This window comes from Nothoprocta perdicaria, unplaced genomic scaffold (genome assembly GCF_003342845.1).
Source record: "Nothoprocta perdicaria isolate Ctin4 unplaced genomic scaffold, notPer1 scaffold_50, whole genome shotgun sequence".
In the NCBI taxonomy this organism is placed as follows: domain Eukaryota; kingdom Metazoa; phylum Chordata; class Aves; order Tinamiformes; family Tinamidae; genus Nothoprocta; species Nothoprocta perdicaria.
This window is the reverse complement of record NW_020455755.1, coordinates 381232-403386: the sequence shown is the minus strand read 5'-3', so window position 1 is coordinate 403386 and position 22155 is coordinate 381232. Positions and strand designations below refer to the sequence as shown.

Genomic DNA, 22155 nt, shown 5'->3' with positions numbered 1-22155 from the left:
ATTTTTTGTAGAGAAGCAGTGCTTTGTAGTTCCTGGTGGCCTATGTCTGTTGTAAATAATGTACATTTAATTTATTGCTATGGTAGCAGATTGTATTAGTTATGTATAAAACTAAAGGTTCACAAATGTATATTTTGTTGCTTAAATGTGTCTTTGCAAAATTCACCATAAATAACATATTTTGTGTCCGAATGCGTGCGAGGTGTGTGTCCCGAGTGCGGCAGCTCGGCTGTGGGGCAGGCCGGGCTGCCGTGGGGCTGCGCTCCTGGTGGCTCCGCGGGGGTAGCCAGCAGCGCCTGCGTGGTGCAGGACGGGCAGCGGGCCGGTCCCCTTGGGAACATGGGGCTGTGGCAAGGTGGGAAGTGGCAGTTCCTCCTGCAAATCAGTTGGGCCCAGCACGGGGGGTTTGGGAGCTCAGAGGGGTCTGGAGCTGCTCTGCAGAGGAAACTCGCTGCCCTCCCACTCGCAGCGCTCAGCTGGGCGCGGGAGGAAATGCAGGTTGTGCAGCACCCGGCACTGAAAGACCACTGGACTGTCCCCAAGCGACTCCTTCTGCTGCTACCACATAGAAAACAAGACACAAAACACTCCAAAAGAAGCAACTGACCCTGTTTAAAAAGCAGAGTTGACCAGAACAGTTCCCAAGATTCACAAGCGCTAGGCGGACTCCGTGGGGCGCAGCTGGGGTAGCAGAGCCTTGCTCTGAACTGTGGGCTTTCCCTTCCCAGGCATGAAACCTGCAGCACGCTTCACCAAAGCAGGGAGGGAGGTCGTGGGAATGCGCCGAGGCAGCGTCTGCATCGGCAAATCCTGGCCCTGGCTGAAACGAAGCACATGTGGTGCAAGGTGAAGTCACTTCTTTACACTGCCCATCCTGAGGAGAACAGTAAAACCAGTTCCATGCTTCAGCAGGGCTTCATAAAGCGCTGGGAACAGGAGGAGCGCTGGCGCTGGTGTCTGCACACAGAGCTTCTGCCTGAACTTAGTTTAATTGATATTTGCAGGCAGAAAAGTGATTTTTGTTTATATATATTTATATACACACTGTGTGTATATATACACACACTGGAGGAATTTCTCCTGTCTGGAGCTTTTCATTGATACTTTTTTCGTTTGTTGCAATGGATCATAATAAACACTCTTTTTTTCTCATTTGGTTAGAAAACCAGTCTTTTCCCCTTTTAACCTCAAGTAGAGCAGAATAAATGGGAAGAACAAAATTAAAATGAACAAATTTGTGTTTTGTGGTTGATTGATTTTGGTTGCTGGGACAATAGAGCACTCATTACAGCTTTTCCTGCAAGAAGGGAATCCACGACAGGTCCCCTAGGTGCTGCAGGTGCTTTCCCGTTTCTTCTCCCCTGGGCTGTCTGCTCGACAGTAAGACCTGGGCTCACCTGGCCCTCTCCCTTGCACGGCCTCCTTCCTCCACACGGCTGTTTAAAACAAGCCTCGTGGCCACACTGTCCCCCAGCTTTGCTCCTTACCTGCCTGGCATGAAAGGTCCCGAGGCTAATAAGGTTTGTGCTGCAGGGTGAAACAGAGAAATGCATCAGCAAAGCGTAAAATGGAAATCATGGGAAGGTCATGGGTGTTTGTGATAAGAAAGGGGGAACACAAAACACACCTACCTTAGCAGTGCTCCTTACTGGGGCGAAGAAAAGAAAAAACAGTGTGAGTAAAAGAAGGATGAACCACAGGTTCCACCTCCCAGCCCTAATCAAACTGTTCAGCTACACTCGGCCTTGCGGAACGGTCTCAGCTAGTGAATGGGCGCTCTACAGATTGCTGTAGCTCTGTTAATTCATCCTGCCTGCAGCACAGAACCACCACCACCCACCACCCCCTTCCTTCCCAAAGCCCAAGCCTGGCTCTGTGCACCCAAACCTCTTACCTCTGTGAAGGTAGCGCAGCAGCACAGCAAGGCACACGGAGAGGCCCAGGAGGACGAGCAGCAGCCAGACGAGGGAGGTTCCTTCTGTCCGTGAACAAAAGGAAAACAATGGGAGAGACAAGCAAAGTCTGTGCGGTCCGAGGCCTGGCACTAGTTGTTATCCGTACTCTTGAAAAAGATATACTGCAGTAGCACATCATAAAACTCTAATGCACGGGGATAAAACATGAGCAACCTCCAACTGATACTCAATAACCCTGAAACCACAGCAGCATGGCAAGACCTTTTATCAGAATTGGCTGACCCAACGATTGAATTAAAAGCTGAATTCTGATTCATCCCAAATGCCACAGCCCAAGATTTCCATTAATATTTGTTAACTGAAGTGATGTATGGATTGAACCTTCTCTGTACAGATTATATCCTAGGGTGCCCAAGACAAAAACACAACATATTTCATGCATATTGTTCAGGGAATTCTATGCATTTTGCCAAGGGTATCTGCTAGACAGTTCAAAAAAGATTCTTATTCCTTATGGAGAAAAATGTTAATTATGGGGCAGAACTTTCTGGGAAGTGGCTTCCCTGATGAACGGACATTTGGTCACAAACCATGCTGCATGGCGGGTGCGGGGAAGGGACAGGAGTGAGAAGGAAAAGACAGAAAGGGGAGAGATGAGCGGGAAGCTCCTGTGGGTGAAGCGTCCCAGGCGAGCGATACCTCTCACTTTCACAATGATGCTTCTCCTGATGGGGGTCTGCAGGCTCTGGTGTTCCACACGGCACGTGTACACGTGCCCGTTGTCCCTCAGCGAGGCCGTGAGCAGGAAGTATCGGGAGAAGCTGTATGTGCCGTTGCTGCTCTCCCTGTGGCTGCTGGAGAAAACATTCCTCACCACTTCTGGGACCTGCCTGGAGCCCTGCAGCTCCCGCAGCCACACGGCCTGGGCACCGAGCGGGTAGAAGTTCCTCATGTCGCAGATCAGCTTGTGCTGCTCTCCTTCCACCAGGGACAGGGAGTCGGCATTGACGAACACTGTGGGTTTTTCTGGGGAATGAAGATCTCTTACAGTAACTACTTCTCTTAACTTGTAAAGTCTATCCTCATCATGGAACAAAACTGAATACGGTTTCACATGTTCATATGTTTCATTTGTTCAAGTATTCTCCATCATACTTAAACACCAAGCCCTCCAGAACCCATCCTATTACCTTCTATTTGCAGCTGGATTGTCTGTTCCCAGGTAAGAGACGACACTGACACTGAGCAAGAGTATGTTCCTTCATCTCTCATTCCCACCTTTCTGAGCAAGAGAGAGGCATTCCCGTTGGGGATTTCCTCTAGGAACATCTCTGCTCGGTCAGCTGCGTGTTCCACCACTTTACGAGATCCATTATAAATGAACAGGAGTTTCCGGAGCCCTCCTTTCCGATGCAGTATCCACTGGACGGTCACAGCTGCTTGGTGGTCGATGGAGAAGGCACAGTCAAACAAGACGTCCTTGGACAGAGCTGACCGCACTGCAGAGGCTCCCGTGTGCACCAGGAACACGGCTGTGAGACAAGGGCCGTGGCACCATGAGGGGCTTGGACAGTTGTGCAACACAGAGGAATTCAGATGAGCACAAGTTGCCATCTAGTGAAGCGAATCTGTACTACAGGCCCTGAGCGTTATGGGCTGCTTCAAAGCAAAAAGGTGATTCTGCTGCTAATTTGCCCCCAACTAATTTCAGCATGCAATGCAAATGATGAAGTCGCACATCCTGCAGGCCCCGAGACCTTCCCGCATAGCCATGGGAAATTACAAGTTCCGAGGAGGATGTCATCCTGCCAGCCGTGCAAGGAAGGATGCAGGCTAATATTCCCTAACACCTTTAACAGCACTTTTCTTCTGTTTTTGGGCACTACCATATTCACCTTTGTTCTTGTCTTATTTGATGTGACAGAGTAATAGATGGAACAGTTAGATCCTTATTCTTAATTGTAGCAGAAGATGTAATGAAGCAGGAGTTCCCTCCCACCTCCTGACTGTTGCTTTAGTCACTGTGACCCTAAAGCCCCGTGGGGAAGGAGCACGGAGGTCCATGTGGATCCCTGCACAGGCTGCAGGGCAGCCACCAGCTGCAAAGAATGAAGAGCAGCTGAATGGGCTGGGTGGCCAATCAACGTCAGCTGAATTGCCTAATTAGCCTCGTGAGGAGGTTATAAGGAACAGCTGGGCAACAGCAGCAGAGTTAGTCATGCTGCTGGATGGAAGGTGCTGGAAAGAGCTCTCCTTCTCTAGCTGCTGGGCTTCCCAAGCTGAGGCTCTGCCGTGTTTTATGCTCTTATATATAGCAAGGGCTCTGAACTCACAGCAAATTGCCTGCTTTTGTGGTGAGTAGTGGTTCAAATTCTGCTTTTTTTTTTTTTTTTTTTTTCTGGGATGGAGGGGTGCTGCTGTAGGCCCAAGGGAATGGGAAAAATAGGATGTGTAGCACGTGCCTGTGACGCACTCAGCTCTGGAAGTGCGTGCTGTTCATGCTGCCACCAGCCGCCTACTCCTGTCCCAGCCCTGGGAGCAGCCTGGGGACCACTGGGGTGACTGCACCCTCCGGTGCTCCACCTGCCTGCCAGCACTGCGGGTGCTCCTGTGGATCAACAGCAGCTTCTGGTAGGATGGGAATCAAGTAATATGTGAGTTTGGTTTGCAGACAGAAACATAGAGTGAGTTTTCTTGTTCTGACACTGACTTAGTGCCGTTTTGAGTATGTCAGCCATCAGCTTGTTTCTTTACTTGAAACTCCTTCCTAACCTTAAAATAGTAGCTTATGCTTCCGGGCTTATTTTCAATACAATCACTGTGCAATCACTCTTTGTGCTGGAAAGCTAATGCAAGTTTTAATGCATGTGTGTATATTAAAACTTTGCTGGTTCAAGTATCTGCTGTTAGGGCTTTTGGGTATGATGATACAGAAGTTTATAAATAGAAAACAATTATACTTTTGAGAAGCTGCTTTGAAGTTACTTGTTTATGTAAAGTAGACATAATCTTCAACATAAGGGGGAACATATGTTTTCCAATAAAAGTGTCTTGTCTCACACTATGTTAGAAAGTTACCTTGAGCTATCTGTTATCTCATGAGGTTTTTTATCATTTATTTTTGTTATATCCTGAGATCTGTATTCATGGTAACCTATGACCTAAGTATGTGCAGGAAAAATGGCTGTTGCAACATGTAAAGCTACTATAGGAGTTTTTAACATTCTGCCATAGATGGAAAGGGCTGTTCTTTTATCTAATCCTTCTGAAAATGTCTTGCATGTGAAGTTTTACGAAATGTACCTGAAATTTGGTTATTCACCAAACTTCTTGGACTGCGGTCGCAATGTTCTTGATGGTTGCATTTGTGTAATAGCATAAAACTCTCTAGGGGGATTCTGTAGAAACACAAACTATTGCCTCGTTAATAAATGTTACCTGAAACATGAGTCTGCTGTGCGATTTCCTGTGTAGGCTGCCCTTGGCTGTGGCTCTCCCTTTCTCCGGGGGTTTGCATAAGGAAGGCTGTAGTCCTGTGCTTTTCAGCTGTGTGTTCTATGGTGCAGATAAACCACGAGTCTGAACTGCTGCCTCTGACTTCTCTCCCAGGCCAGATGATCTGAGTGTCGGTAGTGAAATATGTGCTGATCCTGCAGTCGAGCGTGTCGATATCCTCGTGCGTATGCTGAAGAATATCCACTGAGGACTCTACGAAAAATGCGCATAGACTTGTAATGATGGCAGTTAACCTTAATATACACAGCCATCGTCCTGGTGCCAGGACACCATCCCCATCTCACGGTGGAAGGGCTGGAGAGGGCTCTGTTTTCCCCAGTTCTCCGAGTACGTGGGAAAGAGCAGCCTGAGGTGCCAAGGACAAGATCTGTCCCCTTCTTGCAGGAGCTTGGCTTTTGTTTGCTCCAGGTCTCTGTGACTTCTCACATCAATTGGGAGCTGAACTTGCCCTCTTGACTTGAGCAAATAACTCACCTTCTACCACAAATGAGGGGATGTTATATTGTGGATGATCTTCTGAGCGAGATCTCTGAGCCTCCTCTGGTTTGGTCCCACTCAGCAGCAGCCTGGCATTCAGCCTAATGGTCTCCAGTTCTTTGGACGGGGGGATGGCTTTGCTTGTCTCAAACACACAGGAAAGCTGCTGACTCCTCCTGAAACTTGAGCCTGCCACAGCGATTCCATTGGGGTTCTTTGCAATTACTGAAAGGCAATGGCCATGCACACAGAAGTTTTAAGTGTCACTGTTACTTTTACAAGCCCTCAAAGCTTAGCTTACTAACAGAGGGGGAAATTGCGTAGCTAGTGCCCTGTGCGAGTTAGGAGTGCGTGTGGATGTGTAGCCCACAGCAATTTTTTTTGCTTTTAACATTATACTCAAATATCATAATTCTTAAATGGAGCATGTTGCTGTTGCATTAAAAAAAAAAGCTAAATTAGAGTTGAAAGAGAAGAATAATGATCTGAAGAGTAAAACAGAAAGATGCTCAATGAATGAAGCATTGCACCTTGCTGGAGGCCACTAGATGCTTGATTAATCTTAAACTGATTAATCTTAAGGTAATACCGTGCCCTTTGAAACCATCATTCTCTGAAGTTCAGGGGCTATTATGTAGAAATTCAGCATAGCTACAAGTTACTGTGTGGCTGGTGGCAATGAGGAGAACATTAAAGGTCAGGCTGATAAAACCCTGCAGCTTCCTCAAGAAGCAAATGGGTAAGGGTGTGTGTGTGTGTGTGTGTGTGTTGGGGTTATGTGGAAATACTGGCACTGAGTAAAATTCACAATTTCAAGTTGCTTCCCAGCAGAAAGTGTATTGCCAATTCCTTGAATTCCTTTTCAAGGATGGTATTTTTCTACAGAATTTAAAGCACAGGCTAAATGCAACCTGAAGGGTTATACTATGAGGATGTTAAGAATGCTAATTTACAGGTGTGTCTATATTAGTAAGAATTTTTCATGGTGAGCTGCTTGTGAGTGCAGGGGCAGGAGCATGTGAATATTGCTGTGATGCTGAACTCGACAGCAGGAGCTGCACAACAAAACCTACTTTTAGTTAATGATATTTTTGGAGCTGACAGAAGCAGACAACACAATTAGCAATGGGAAAGCTGCCAGAGCGCAATGGTGAGAAACCACATGTTCTGCTGGGAGATGGCAGTTAAATCATCTGGGGAGGAAGGGAAGGTGATGTTTCACAGGATGAATGCAAAGCCAAGATCTGCTCAGTTTTGTGTATGCAAGTGCAGCTGCAAATTGAGGCCTCTGAAGCTGGCTCTGCTGCAGGTGGGATGTGTCCACCCTTCCCTGCAGCGCGTGCAAGCCCTGCGCCTCAGCGCAGCTTGCTGTGTTTCAGCTTTCTTGGGCAAAGCGCACCTGGACTGATTCAGTTTCTGAACTGTCACCTTTTGTGTCAATGCCAAATAGCAGCAAAAGTGAGTTGCTTTTATAAAAATACTTCAGGCTTAATTCAGTTCTGAGAAAGTCAGGGTTTTAAAAGTCAGTTTTGAGGCCCATTTAAGATGTTTTAACAAGATCTTGATTATTTCCACTCCCCAAATGAATACATTTCATGCTGGGCAAGTGTGAGAGCGAGAGCAAGCAGGTTGCTGCTGGCAGGTCCTCTGTTCAGAGAGCTCTGCCCTTGAGGTCCCTGGGAAAGGTGTCCTCGCCTTTGCATCCCGCTCCGCAGCCGGGCACTTACCGAGGCAGAGCAGGCAGCCCGTGGCCAGGAGTGCCCCGCAGCCCATGGCCACGCAGGAGCTTGTGGAACCCTTCCTGCTCCCTGAGGACTCGATTTCGCTTTCATTTCACCCGAGCTTGCACAAGGGACAGGCCAAGGTTTCGCTTTCATTTCACCCGAGCTTGCAGGAGGGGCAGGCCAAGGGGAGGGAAATGGGTTTTATCTGCGTTAACTATTTTCATTCCTATTGTGCTGCTGCTGTCTGCAGTCCTTTCTGCAGAATGCCCCAGTGCCTTGCTGTGCTCATGGGACTTTGCAGCCTGGCACCTCTCCTGCATGCTCTGTTTTGACTCCTGAGCTGGGAAAAGCAGGTTTGCCTCTCTATGTGCCTCAGCCTGCACCCTGCATGTTCACCAGCGAGGACTCCAGCTCTTCCTGCTTGCCTGTGCACAGGGGCGTTTCACAGCTGCTGGATATGAGACAGTCCTGAGCCTCCTCTCCTGGGTGGTATCTGCAAAGCAAGCCCAGGAAACACTTGGCCTGCTGCCATTTGATGTCCTTGGTCTGGAAAAGGATGTGAAACTGCTTAGAGCTGGAATAAGCTCCTTGAGACAGTCTCTGTGCAGGGGACTGCAGGAACCAGCAATAAATTCCCTGCTCAAAGCAGGTACGAGCTCCTGCTGCAGCTGCTCCCTGGCAGAGGCCGTGTCTCCTATAGCCCCTTTGGGTGCGTTTGCTGCATCTGCGTGGTCACCCTGCAGCACCCAGCCTGGGCCTCGGAGCTGTGAGAGCCAGCCTCGCTCTAGTGGCAACTGCATGCTAGATATTTTAAGGCTGTTTTGTATTATCTTATTGGATTTGGCAGCAGGCTGCAGTACATCTATTAGGGAAGCTGATAAGACCTTGTCTGTATTTTTAATGAACATCTATGTGTACTAGCTAATCATGTTGGATTTTAGTCATTAAAACAGCTTCTGAGTGTAATTTATCAAGTACTTTTCTAGCCACTGTTGGCAAGCAAAATGAAATCCAGGCATTTCTTCTAGGTCACTGTTTCAGATCCAAGTCTGACTGATGATTTGTGTGGCTTGAGAAGCGATCAAGCTTGTGATTAATGGAAAGCATGCTTGGCCTTGCTATTAAATTTGGAACTGGGGATAGGAAAATCCAGTTATGGTTTTATTTTAGACCTGTGAACTTGATATATTATGAAAACTATTTATGGCTGATCTTTATAGCAGTCATTTATACATGTTATTGGATGAAGCTGAGTATTTTGAGAATGAGGTGTGTGTTTCAAAATAAAAAGCAGGATGCTGAGACATGAATTGCTCTAACATGTTGCAACCAGTTTAATGGATCTCCAAACTGCTCAGAACCTTTCCCTGGGAGAAGATTTGGGGTCACACAGATAAGAAAAATAACCTTCCTTGCTCAAATTATGGTCCTACGGATTCATTTAACATGAGATTTTAATGCTTATAGAAGAGTTATGCTTCCATTACACTTACTAATAATAGCCTTATTTCTCTCATTCTCTAACCATGAAATGTCATCTCAGAATATGTATAAATTTATGGAAAGCACAGTGACATCAATGTGCTTTTTCTGTAAAATTAGAAGCTTTTGGCACATGTGGGTGTTTCAAACACAGCTCAGTAAGCTGTCAAGCTACTGAAAATATAAATCTTCCAGTGTTTAATTTCAGCAGTGGCTGTATTCCAAAGGAAGAGGAGGAAAGGCCCAAACTCATCTGTTCCAGATTTTATTTCTTGGAACTTCTGAGACTCAAAGGATTCCTCCTCTGTGCAGAAGATGGCGCTGGAAACACAGAAATGGGAGCAAAGTTGCTCTTCAGCCCGGTAAAATACTCCTGTTTTTGAATAATGTCTTGGGTCTGGTTTCACCCTTTGGGGGGAATAAAAAGGAGTGCTGTCTCGTGGTTACAGGGTGTCATCTTGTGCTGCAGAAGTTTTCAGCTTTAGCTGAGCAGAGGGTTGCATTACTATAACATTGCATCCCTACTTGAACTAAGGGCAGTTTCATAGGTATTGATAAATTGTTATGGTGTTCTGGTACCATATGCAGAAAAAGCAGTCATACAATTTGCTCAATTTATTGATGAGCTTGGCTCAATTCCTAGAACTGATATTGCTATTTTTGCTATCCTGGTTGATCTGGAAAACCACTAAGATGGGGATATGTGGAGAAATGTGACATCTAAGAGCAGAGTGGTTTGGGAATTGCAGGCATGTGGACATGTTATTGTGCTTTCTGACAGGGTCAATAGCCAAAAGGCAAGTTTGGTTTATTTTAAGTTTGAATCGGATCTAAATTCTTTATGGACCTGGTAGCCCTCAGGGAATGACTTATCTGAAACTTCCAAGGAAAAGCCTCTTGTTGCCTGGTAGTTTATAAACACTGCTTTGGGCTATTTCTACCAAATAACTGAAAAGTTTTTTCACCAGCTGCTTTGTTTGTTGTGCAACTTATGACCAAACCCAGTCTTTGCTAGGAAACTCCTGTATCCCTGTTCCCGTGCTTGAGAATAGGAGACATGGAAGAAGCTGAGTTATAGGAGAAAAAAAAAAAGAAGAAAAATCCAAAACCCACCAAAAGATACACAAACTTCTATCCTCTGTATTTTTTTGATGTTTGTGACTCTTTTGCCTGCATCCATGTTGAATGTTGCTACTCTAGGGTGCCTGTAGTAACTCTTGGTAAATAGCAAAGGTATTTCACTTCTTCCATATTTTTTCAATTCCAAGCGAGTTTTCATTTCACTACCATTCTTCCTGGGTAGAATCTTTAGGATGAAAATTCATTTTACTTCATAATTGCCCACACAGGGACCAAACCTAACTTACCATAAAAGAGGATGAAAGGATCTTTCAAGTTGAGTTGATCTATGCTGCATGTAAGGCTGATACACTGTGGATGAGGATTAGGTGTTTTTTTTATTATTTTTTAAATTTATTTGAAAGGTAGCACCCAAGCCTAGATTGCTGGCCGTGGTGGGTCATGGTGACTTGCATGGGGACCACAGAGTGGCAGCATTGCCTTGTTGCACAATAGCATCGGCATCAGCTCCTGCAACAGGGCTTTGAAAAATAGAAACCTGGCACACTATGGCATGTAGAATCTGAAAAATGAAATAAAAATAAACCAATTTAGTTGTAGGAGCTTAAAGCTTACATGCTTGGCTAAAATGTGAAAATCTGCTTGCACCTTTGGAGATACCTCAATTAAACCTAAGCACTCCCGAACAGTGACTTCAGAAATGAATTGCTCTGCTTGTATTGGGAAAAGTGGAACATCAACAGCGAGTGGAGCTGAGGGGCTGTGTGCCTTCATGCAGGCTCTGTCCAGGAGGACCTGGAGCCTTGGTACAAATGAGGAGGTTTAGGAGCACCTGCTGGCTGAAGTGGTAAACCCTAGCAGAGGGACTGGGTGGGATGCTCAATCCGCTCCTTTTGCATTTGCCTGGCAATGCTGCCAATTAACTATTCACTGAGAAGCACACTTTGAAGTTTCATGAAGCTTTTCCCCTAAAGTTTGGAAAAAGATTGCTAACGGATTTGTATGAACTTTGATTTTTCTGAAGAATTTGGTCTAGAGGCTAATCCCATAAGCAGCTTGGCTGAAGGGAAGGTTGATGGCAGGGATGGAAGCTGCATCAGGAGGACAGTTTTAGGGTCTTTCTGTGGTGAGGATTCTTGCTGCTTCACAGTTTTCCACTTAAAAGCGTGGCAAGAACCATTTTGCATGCAGTGAGAGCTTTCTGCTTGCACCTGGGTGCTGTGTATACTTGTAGTGTGACTTCAAGGCAATATGCAAGATTTGGGGAAGCTTTCATTTGCCATTTCAGCAACTAATGATTTATTTTTAATAAAAGCTGAGCTTCTGGAGAAGGTAGTCCTGTGACCAGGTTCTGCTGCAGCAGAGGAGCCAGGATGTCTGCATGTGGCTCAAGCTCTGCCCGCAGCTCCTGTGGGAAATGGTTTCTCAGTCAGCAGCATGGATACCTGCTCCTTGGGAAGGGATGGGGCTATGGATGAGTCATGATGAGGAATGAATATTGATGCGGGGGAAATTATACAGAAGCAACATACCTATGGGAGTTCCTGGTCACATTGTTGTTAATGTAGCACTGCCCTGGGGTCTGGAAAATGTTGAGGAAGCCTCATTCCCTTAAGCTGTAATTTCCTTCTGAAAATGAATACTGAAGTGGGAACTTCTATCACATTAACAAGAACAGAGGCAGCTCCAGGATGAACAAGGAGGTCATGTAGCTGCAATAGCTTTATATAAAGGCAGAATACATTAATGTACTAGACAGAGATAACTGCAGGGGAGAAGCCTCTGGTCTTTGTGCATGTAAACTTGTGCTCAGTTATCAAAAGAGAAATAGTGACTGAGTTGTTTATGGAGGTTGCCTCTTCTCTTTAATGGTCTTGACCTGACACTTGCGCTCTAGGTTGAGGGTCCAAGCTAGACTGCAGCCAGCATAGCTAAAAGCTCACATAGCTCTTTCAGGCTATGGCTTGCGGTGATATTTAGAGTGCTAGAGGGACCAAAAGCTGAGGCCTTTCTAGTGCATCTCTTATAAAATACAAAACACAATGAAATAAATTATGTAATTGCAGTGTAAAGACACAATCATGTACCACTAAAACCCGTAGGGCTATTATAACTGCCATTAATAAGTACAGCATTGTATCTAAGGATATTCTACTACATGTGGTTCTATGTCTGAAAAAATGGCCACATTACTGACAAGCAGAATTAATCTGTTTTTGTTTGCATGGATTTTGCAGGAGTAAAATCCAGCCTGTTTTCTGTTTCTGTGCTGAGGGGGGTATTGATTTCTCTTCGCTTCTGGTTGTTCACATTACTGGGTTGCTTTAAATAGTTGACAAGAGAGATCATTCATTTTCCTGCTCTGACATATATTACAGTGCTTTATTTATTTCCCCCCACAGTTATATATTGTATTGATTACATTTTACAAACTACAGCCTGTGTATGTGTGGGAAAACTGTTTCTCTGTGGTCTTGTTCCAGTTCTGCCTTTTCCCTAGCAGCTTTAGCATCTGCTTTCTAGGCTCTTGACCAGGATATGAGAGACAAGGCTCCGACAAAGCTCCAAGCCAAAGATCAGAAAATGCCAAATGCAGATAAATCTGGAGATTGTAAACAGTGTGCATACAGCAATATTGGGAGAGGTTGCTTAGGTTTTGCCATTTTAGAAGTATTGAGTGATGGATGGTTGTTCTTGGTCACTTGGAAAGCATTCAACCCAGTGATACCATCACTGAAGATGAAGAAACTTGTAGACATCTTCTCAGTGTTGAATTTACTATGCTTGACAATAATAGCATCCTAACCCAAACATACACCTACTTGATGCATACCTTCGGGTGCCACATCTTACTTAAAATCAGAAGACAATTCTTCAGCCCAGAAACAAAACATTTGAGAATTACAGTGAAGTAGCAGATACCTGGTCTCACTTGTGTTTAAAGAGTAGCATTGGCATAAAGGAAGTGTCAGCTAGGGTTGTATGTAGTATAAGTGGCTGTGCTGAGTATGCTTATGTGCTGTGCAGATGCATTATTTCATTCCTACTACTTACCCCTAGGCAGTGGGAAAGTGTAAGTTTTTATATTTGCAGATAGTGATAGTAAAATCCAGACCATCTAAATATGCAAGCTTGTCCTGCATGGAATTTGTCTAACTCAGCAGGAATTGCACATATGAAAAGCCTTTGCCCAGAAAGGTTAAAATTAATGTCTTGTCTATTCAGCAAGACAATGAGTGAACTAGAAATAGCCCAGATCCTGGAGGCAGGAGATGGCAGGGGCAGAGCTAAACCACTGAGGTGATTCAAAAGAGAATAACAACTCTCCTTCAGTGTGCTGTCTCATCCTTTTTATGTATTTCTCTGGTCAGTTTTATCTGCTTTTGCTCTGAATATAGGACAGGAGACTTCTTGGAAAAGGAGTGGTTTATTTCTTAAGCCCCTTTACAACAGACAATTCATGGGGAAATTTTGTAAGAGTATCATGACTTCTATTAATACTCTCATAATAAAACTACTGAGGATAAGCAGTCCCTTCCTCTGTGTTGCCCCTCGAAGAAGCCCTGCATATTTGTGTCACGTTTCCTCCTGTCTCGCTGTCTGGACAGCTCTGAAGTTGCAGTAAAGGCTGCAGCAGAGCAGCTGCATGTTCAGCCTGCTCAATATACCTGTTCTACAGAACAGATGACCTGAAAATTAAATGGCATTTCATATATCTGACTTAGGCCCCTGGTGTAGCTCTAGGCTACGTGATATTTTTTTAATGGGGTTTAAATCCTTAGCTTCCAAGGCAATTACATTGGGCCTGAAAGGCAGAGCAAACCTCACAAGGGAGATGTAATGAGCAGTATGTTAATCAAGACTCCCACCACAAAACCTCAGTGAAAGGCCTGCTACTTGGCCCTTTATAGACATTTATGAATGAAACTATTTTTTCCAGGGACTACTAATGGGTCTTCCCAAGAGAAAGACCATAGGCTAGAGTACGTGTTCACTTGTGCCTGTCTCTAACTGGTCTTTCCCTGTCAAAGTGAAGCATCTGAATCTGGCAAAACATCTTTCCTAGAGGAATGTGGATTTAATTTTTGAATGGTCCTGCATATTCGATATGTTTGTTTTCAGAGCATTTTCAGTGGACAGATTCAATTTACTTCTACAACACCATGTTGCAAAACACTTAAAATGAATGGCTAATGCAACATTTTTCAAGAAAAGACAAAGCAACTGTGCTGTATTTAATCCTGTCACTTCTTGCCCAGATGCCTAATTGTTATATGTTGTCTTCCTTCTTTTAAGAGATGATTTTCAGTGATGAAAATTACCATGGAACTAAATCTGTGAAAATTTCAGTCCTTCCTTACAACTTGCATACTTGGGATTGTGTTCAAACTAGAGGGACTATCCTCTAGTTTGATGTGCATTTTAGGCCCTTAAATTTTTATCTGACCCTGAATAGCCTCAAATGCTCAAACCAGCATAATAATAGGACACAGTAATGATAACAGCTTTTCACTGGAACCAGTCCTAGAGGGATGTGATAAACACTGCAGTGTTCTTCAGCCTGGGCTGCAGGTTGGTCTGTCCAGAAATTCAGCTCTTTTATTTTTTATTCTTGAGGTGTTGTGATGAAGTGCATGGATTTCCTGCATGGATTTACCACTAGCAACCAGAGATGCTAGTGGTAGTGCTGAATTAATGTTCCTTTGGGTCCTCATCTCATTTGTGAGGACAAATACACCAGTCTGGTTTTATGGCTCAGATGCAAAGGCACCAGCAGTTTGGCCGTGCAAGCTCTGCTGGGCACTCCCAAAGAAGCAGCAGCCTCTGGTTTTGTTGGTGCAGGGCTTGGTGCCTCTGGGAACAGCCAGTTCACGTGGAGAGCAGCTGGAGCTGCCGTCACCCACGGAGGTGCCGGAGGAGCTGCTGCTGGGAGCTGTGCAGCAGCCCGAGGACGCTCGGGACCGTCTCCCATGGTGCTGGGACCTCCCTGCGCTCCTGTTTCTGATAAGGGGTGCACGGACGGCTGAAGAGCTGTTCTCTGCCGTGGAACTGCGAGTGGCTGTGGGACATTTCCACGAAGGTCTTGCTTGAACAGCCCTGCGGACCCTGCTGCGGGGCTTAACACATCCCGCTGCCTCCGTGTCCTTCTGTCCCATCCGCCCTGGGGTCTGGGAGCCCCCGGGAGGCCAAGCTGCCCCCTTCCCTTGCCCAGAGCCTTGTGCGGGCCGGGCTCTAGGTGACAGGGCAGCAGTGCCAAGAGCAATAATTATTAATTATCATTATGCTCTGTGAATGATCTCTGATAATCATGTACAATTTGCTGCTTCAGTGAGCATCCTGATGGCAAACAGATCTGTTAGAATAAAGTCATAGGAACTGAACATAAAAGGATCGAGAAAATGGTTGAGACTAATTAAAATTTGAAGGAACATTTGTGTGTGATTGTTTGCAGTATTTGCCCAGTTCTAGTAATGGCCTAAATAAAATAAATGCATTGGAAAGCAGATTGAAAAAGGAGAGTTGCTCAGTGCCTTGTCCAGGCCTTGCTGAAGACACCAGGAATGAGCTGTATTATCCTGACCAGGAGCTGGTGTCCTCCACTCTCAGGGGTGCAGATTTGGGGATCTAATGAATCCTCTTTAACCTCATTACAGAGTAAAGGAAACACAGTAAGGAAAATCTGCTTGCCATTCAAACAATTATACAGGAATTAAATATCCACAGGATCCAAATGACTAAGACATCTAGCTCAGATAAAATTCAAGTCTGTTTTGGAAAATGCACAGAAAATTACCTTTTCACATGGTATTGAATTCAACTCAAAGGTGAGTTTGCATTTACACTATGTGTAATAATTACTCAGAAAACTGTTTCTACAAAGTATACATGGTGGTCTCTTACAGACTTTCTTCTTTTGGTTGCTGGATTGCTGACTTCCTAGGGCTATGCTGCTTTATACCAGCAGTAGATGTAGCCCTCATTTTCATTTGTGCTCATTGCAGAGCTTTTGGCAAAAAAGGCAGGTAGCAGCAGCCATGCGATTGCATCTGGCTGCAGAGTTGTTGCTGGAAACTGCTGGAGCCCTATCTCTGTTTCCAAATGTAAATCTCCTTCAGAAACAGATTCCACTTAATATATTGTCTTGTTTGCAGCCTGGTGTTTGCAGGGCTTGCTTGCATTACTCCTCTACTGATGTATAGTGATGATGCATAAGCTGGATTTCACAACACTGAGAAAATTAGTGCTTCAGAAGAATTTATCTCCTCAGTTATTGATCTGTCACAGCAGCATTTTAATATTCTCTCCAGAGAGTCTAATGACACTGACAAAAATCACTGAACTTCTGTTCTTGCCTAAATACCTAGATAAAAGTTGCCGTTTCTGTATGTGAGGAACAGTGTTTAGTGATAGCAGACTTATCTGCTTTTCACATTGTGAAGAACAGGATATTTGTTGGGGGGGTGTGTTGTGTTTTTTTCCCCTCTTTCTGGCCAACTTTCTGAAGTGTGATTTGGCAGATGTTATTAATGTGTGCTCTGCTCTTACATCTTAGTCTGCAGAAGTACTGAGGCATTTAACTTTTATTTAGGCCATTGTTTCTCATTGCTTTCAATCAGAAATAACATTTCTGAATACTTAAGAGGACCTGAGTTTCCATGATCTTTACAACACTCGGTTGTTCTTTTTTGTGGTCATTTACAGCCAAAAAATCTGTCAAACAGCAGCCAGATGATCTATTTTATCTCCAGAGATGGAGGGGTATGGGCTGACCTTGCTGTGGATCTCTCAGTTGGGCAGTGTTCCCTCCTCGTACCTTTGGGGAGCCTTGGGGCTGTTCAAGAGTGCTAATAAGAAATGTTACTGTAATGCAGATTATGCAAACGTGCTGTTTTTCAGCCATTTCTCATTCTGCCCAGGGGAGCAGGTATTTTCTGATGTTCAAACAGGCTGCAGGATTGAACCCTCTTCCTTTTCACAAAAATGCTTTACGAGAACAGAAGCGACTTCAGGGGGTTGTGTGTCACGTTTCCTCACTAGCGACTGTGAGCAGAGGCCATGCTTGCAGCAGCCAAAAAAACCCTCCAGGAATCCCTCCTATTAAAATAATTGCTGGGGCAGAGGAGTACTGCAAACAGCTGTGGCTCATCCCATAAACATATTTTCCCTCCTCTGGAGCCTCTGCTTCCAGCTTGTGCCAGAACCCATCAGCTGCAGGAATAGGGGAGCACGCTTCCTTTGCAGAAATGAAACAATTGCTGATGAATAAATGTTATGCGCAAGCCTAAACTATCCAGTGAGTACTGCGTATGCAAAAGGCAAAAAAGTGTCAGTGTTTTATGCTGAAATGAGCTGAAATGACAGTTCATCTGCCTAATGTGATGGCAGTCAGTAGTGGAGCTGCTTTGTGTTAGCAGCCTAGCAACCCTTACTTTAACAAAAAAAAAAACAAAACAAACAAAAAAAAAACCACACACACACAAAAAAAAAGCCCAAACAGAACAGCACTGAATGTTGTGATCTTGCCGTTAAAGAGCACTTGTATTGACTGGAAGCCAGCTGCACAATGCCACGGGGTGTCCTGCAGGGCAAGCTTCTCTTCCGCTTAGGTTTCCTCTTTTCCTTGCTAGCCAGGCTTTCCCTTGATGGAGTACGAGTGTCCCTGGCTGATGCTTGTGGGAAGGATGCTGAAACCTTGGTGCTTCTGCCCCACACTGCTATTCCGTGAGCCTTGGAGAGGCGGGTAAGACCCACAACCAGTTCTCATCAGCCATGGGCAGCTGTTCAAATAGCTGGGCACAGTGATAAGGAGAGAAGAGAAGAATAATGGAGCAAAGCAAAACAAAAACCCAGCCTTTGGCTGCAAGGAGACATTAGGGAAAATGCAGAGGTCACCGTGAGCTGTATTTGCCTCGGCTTTATGGGTTTGGTGTTTGTCAGAAAGTTTGACTCTGTCAGACAAGCCTATTTATCTCTTTAATTCACGTCTGGATGGAGGAGATGAGCAATGGACACAGCCACCTACAAACCTGATGTATCGGTGAGCTGTCATCTGCCTCGGTCGTCACATCTGTATTTCTCGCTGCTGGCGTGTGAAGCAGGAGCCTGGCCGGCACAGCAGGCCTGGCGTGTGGCTGCTGCGGCGGCTGCGCTGTGTTTGCAAAATATTGTTAATCAAGAGACACAGTTCAAGGCTTTTGACTGGCACATCCAGTTAAGTGGTAGCAAACACATGTTGTAAAACTACTGTGCTGAGGCCACCTTCCTAATGAATGCAAAGTGGGAGCGATCAATCAGAGACTCAAGAGCAGTCAGCACTCAGCTCTGCATCTGCGGACGCAAATTGAATGAAGAATAATGAATGTTATCTAATTAGTCCACACAGCTGCAGTGTTACAGCCCCGTATAGGACATACCTTGTTAAATTTCATGGTATCTATAATGGAGTGTCTAAGTTGAGATGATTAAGATTCACTGTGTGCATGCTTACTGCAACAGAGATAGGTAGATTCTCAGTAATAAATGTATTATCCTCAGCAGATGGCCTCTGGATTAACTAATGCAAGGGCAGTGTTACTAGGAAGCCAGTTAAATTGGCCAGAGGTAGCAGTGCCCCGTGTGTGAGGAAGAGCCTCTGCCCGGGATCACCGGCAGACTGAAACCTGGGATCTGCCCAGCGGGTTTGCCCTGTTCACTCCTGTAGCCAGGAATTCTTTGGTTTGCTGGATGAGGAAAGAAGCTGCCTCGTTGTGTGTGTGTTACACGGAGCTGTCAGCCTGCCCTTCGGACCCTGTTCCGTGGGCAGCAGAGGTCAAGCTGTCCCCGTGCTTGGGGAATGGTGCGAAGCAGCATTGACGGTGCCCCAAGGAACCTGCTGAGACCATCCCCAAGTCGGGCAGGTGGTTTCAGACAGTGGGGAACGCTGGTTCCCGGATGCCAGTAATTTCTGGAACAGGTCTCCTACTGCCCTGGAGAACAGGCGAGCGCGGCTGTTCCTGCTGTGTGTCCTGAGGCGCTGTTGTGGCGCTGTTGTGGAGCTGTTGTGGAGCTGTTGCCTGGGTGCCGCTTGTGGGAGCAGCCCGTCCCCTGGACCATGATGCTGGCACTAGTGCTGCCGTGCGCCCATCCAGGCCAAACCCCTGTTGCACGAGGGACAGGTCTGGGTGCCAGGGTGGAAGGAAGAAACCTGTTTTCCACAATGCGGGGAATCTGGGGGCAGGTCCTCAAGATCATGGCAATATCGCAGGTCCCAAGTTAAAGAAAGAGCAAACTGTAAGCATTAAACGGGCTGGGAGTTTTGGTGGGTTGCTCACAAACAGGAACACTTAGAGGGAAGAGGAGCTGTCATTTTGGGAAGCATTAACAAGGCTCATGTACAAGTTACAGGAGGGTAATTACTGCATGTTCCTCAGCAGTAGCCAAGTATTTTGGCTATTGCATCTCAAGAGCTGGAAAGAGCTTAGAGAAGAGAGTAACAAGAAAGATAACTGAATAGGAAGATGAATTGAAATGAATGAGCTTGCTTACTCTGGAGAAGAGGCAGATGAGAAGATACGTGGCATCAGCCTTCTGGTATCTAAGCTGTAACTGCAGAAATAATCAACCAAATCTCCAGTTAGGGGAAAAACAGGCCTTAAACATCTGTGAATCTGTGGAACTGTGTCCTTTGCAAATAAATCTTGGAAGAAAGCAGGATTCCATTCCAAAATTGGGTGGGAATTCTGCAAGGTGCTTAGTGCTGTCCTGTGACTTGTGTATTTGAATCTCTTCCCTTTGGGATCCTAAGAAGAATCCCATGGAGAAAAGGAAGTTCCTAGGGACAGTCAGCATCTCTCCACTGACCGTGTCACAATGTGAATTTTCCAAACACCAGCACCCCAGCTGGGTCACCGGCTCACCTTCCACGGACTCTTCTCACATAACAAAATGCATCCATACTCAGGCCTTGACCTAGAATGTCCACGGGCTGCAATGAAGGATTGCATTTGGGTGCAGGTAGCAGTGTATTTTCTTTGCTAAAATTGAAAATTTATTACGAGCATTTGTCTGGCCTTTACCTGCATGGAACTGAAAAGCAAGGAGGCCTCCACCTTGCATCCTCCTTGTCCCACTCCTGTGCTGGAGTGAACCAAGGCAGGGGCAGAAAAAGCCAGAGAGAGCAGACCTGGGGTCAGATTTATTCCTGGGACAGTGTTATTTAAATCAGTATCAAGAGTCTGGCCAAAGGAGCATTTCAGGCAATTCTTGTGTCTTCATCACCTTCAAGCTCAACAATATCCTCATTTCCAGCAAAATCTGTGGTGACACTGCAAGTGGCAGTATTTAAATATTGATGTTTTAGCCAGCTTCTGCTTTTAATATATTTAAAATTATGCACATATTTATTGGGCTCATAGGTTCATCATCAATTTAGTCCCTTTGAGCTGCGCAGCAGGATGTCCAGTTGTTCCATATTGATTCCTGCCTCAGCCTTGGAGTTCCCGGGCCTGACTGCGTTGTCGAGCTTTGGCAGCTAAAAAAACCCACAGGCCTTTATTTGAGCACTGCTGGTTAGTGGCCATAAATGTGTAATGAACAACCGGCATACTTGGAATTAGAACTTCTTAGCAATCGTTAGTTTCATCCCTTGCCGTTTTAATAAACCTCTTGGTAGCAGGCCAGAGTCAATTGCATTTGTGTTTGGAAAATTATAAAAAAGGATAAAACCAGTGTGTTGTGCACAAAGAAGCGAAAATTCGCCTAAGACAGGGGCACTTGCTGTACTGACCTCCTGTCTATCTGCAGGTCAAAATTTAGTATTGGAGTTAATATTAACAAAATCTATATTTTACATGTAGATTGAGTCTTCTGTGCCATGCTAACCCAGTATCTGTGTGTGTGTGTTGAATAACGGCATACATGGATCTCTGTAAGTTTATTAGAGATTGGATCAATAGATAAGATTCCTAGGAAGATCTGTAAAATCATCTGGAATTATTATATCAGACAAAAAAGTATCAGATCTCACTGAGATAAAGCTAGCTAGACGAGACTTGCTTTGTGAGCAATATCATGGATTCAACATCCACTTTCATTTTATATTAGGAATAAAGGGCATCCCCTGCTCCCCAAAAAAAGGAAATTTGAGAAATTAACGTATCTGGTCAATGATCAACTGAAATCCTTAAAACTGAGGATGACTGTTGTGAGATCATGGTGCAATTGCTCATATTCGTTTGGGAATGATAGAGAGCCATGATACTTGCCATCAAAGTCCAAAGAGCTTCATGTGCTCTGCAGATGGTGGAGGGTCCCCAGGCATCAGGTCTTTGCATCTAGGTCAGGAGGCTCCTACTCAGCCTGGAGGAACTGTGAGATGTTTCATTTGTCCCAAAGTGAGAGCATTAGCTCTGGGCAAGGAGAGGGGCTCTTTCCTTGAGAAGAGCTAACCCTCTGAAGATGAGGAACATGCTGTCATCCTTTATGGATGGCCATATGGAGGGACACCCTTGCATAACCTCTTTTTTCCCTTAGATTCAGCAAAAAAAAGCCCTGTATCATTCCCTGGAACTTTTGCAAACTGCAGTGAGAAGAGAAGATGCACTTGCACTAAGTACAGCTATTGCATGGGCTCTTCCTACAAGAGAATCATTAATAAAAGATCCGTTCACTCTTCTCCAGGCCGTTGTTATGCCGTTATGCACAAGATATATTTTTGGAGTGAGGTGATAAGTTTGTAAGATGCAGCATCAGTTTTACAGTAGAGCCGCCGGCATTAGTGAGAGGAGAACGGTAACATAAACCATAAAAATAACAGATGGAAGGCAGATATAATAAAATGGAAGCACAGGCAAATTATAAAGCCATTCAAACTGTTCATGCAGATAAAACAAGGAAACAAAAACACATCTAAAATGACAAGAATTGGGTGTCTGTTGGAGAAGAAGTGCTTGGTGTTGTTGTTGTTACTGTTGTTTGCAGAG

General features: G+C 45.1%; 1 protein-coding gene across 1 annotated transcript; it reads right to left on the bottom strand.

Moving 5' to 3' along the window:
• Positions 1-1512: 1512 nt before the first annotated feature.
• LOC112954633 (tapasin-related protein-like) lies at positions 1513-7682 on the bottom strand. Its single transcript, XM_026047878.1, has 8 exons — positions 7637-7682; positions 5907-6134; positions 5355-5624; positions 3107-3448; positions 2616-2942; positions 1895-1978; positions 1632-1648; positions 1513-1527 (listed from the first exon to the last, which is right to left on the bottom strand). The coding sequence occupies exons 1-8, from the start codon at positions 7680-7682 to the stop codon at positions 1513-1515; spliced, it is 1329 nt and encodes a 442-aa protein (XP_025903663.1).
• Positions 7683-22155: the final 14473 nt, after the last annotated feature.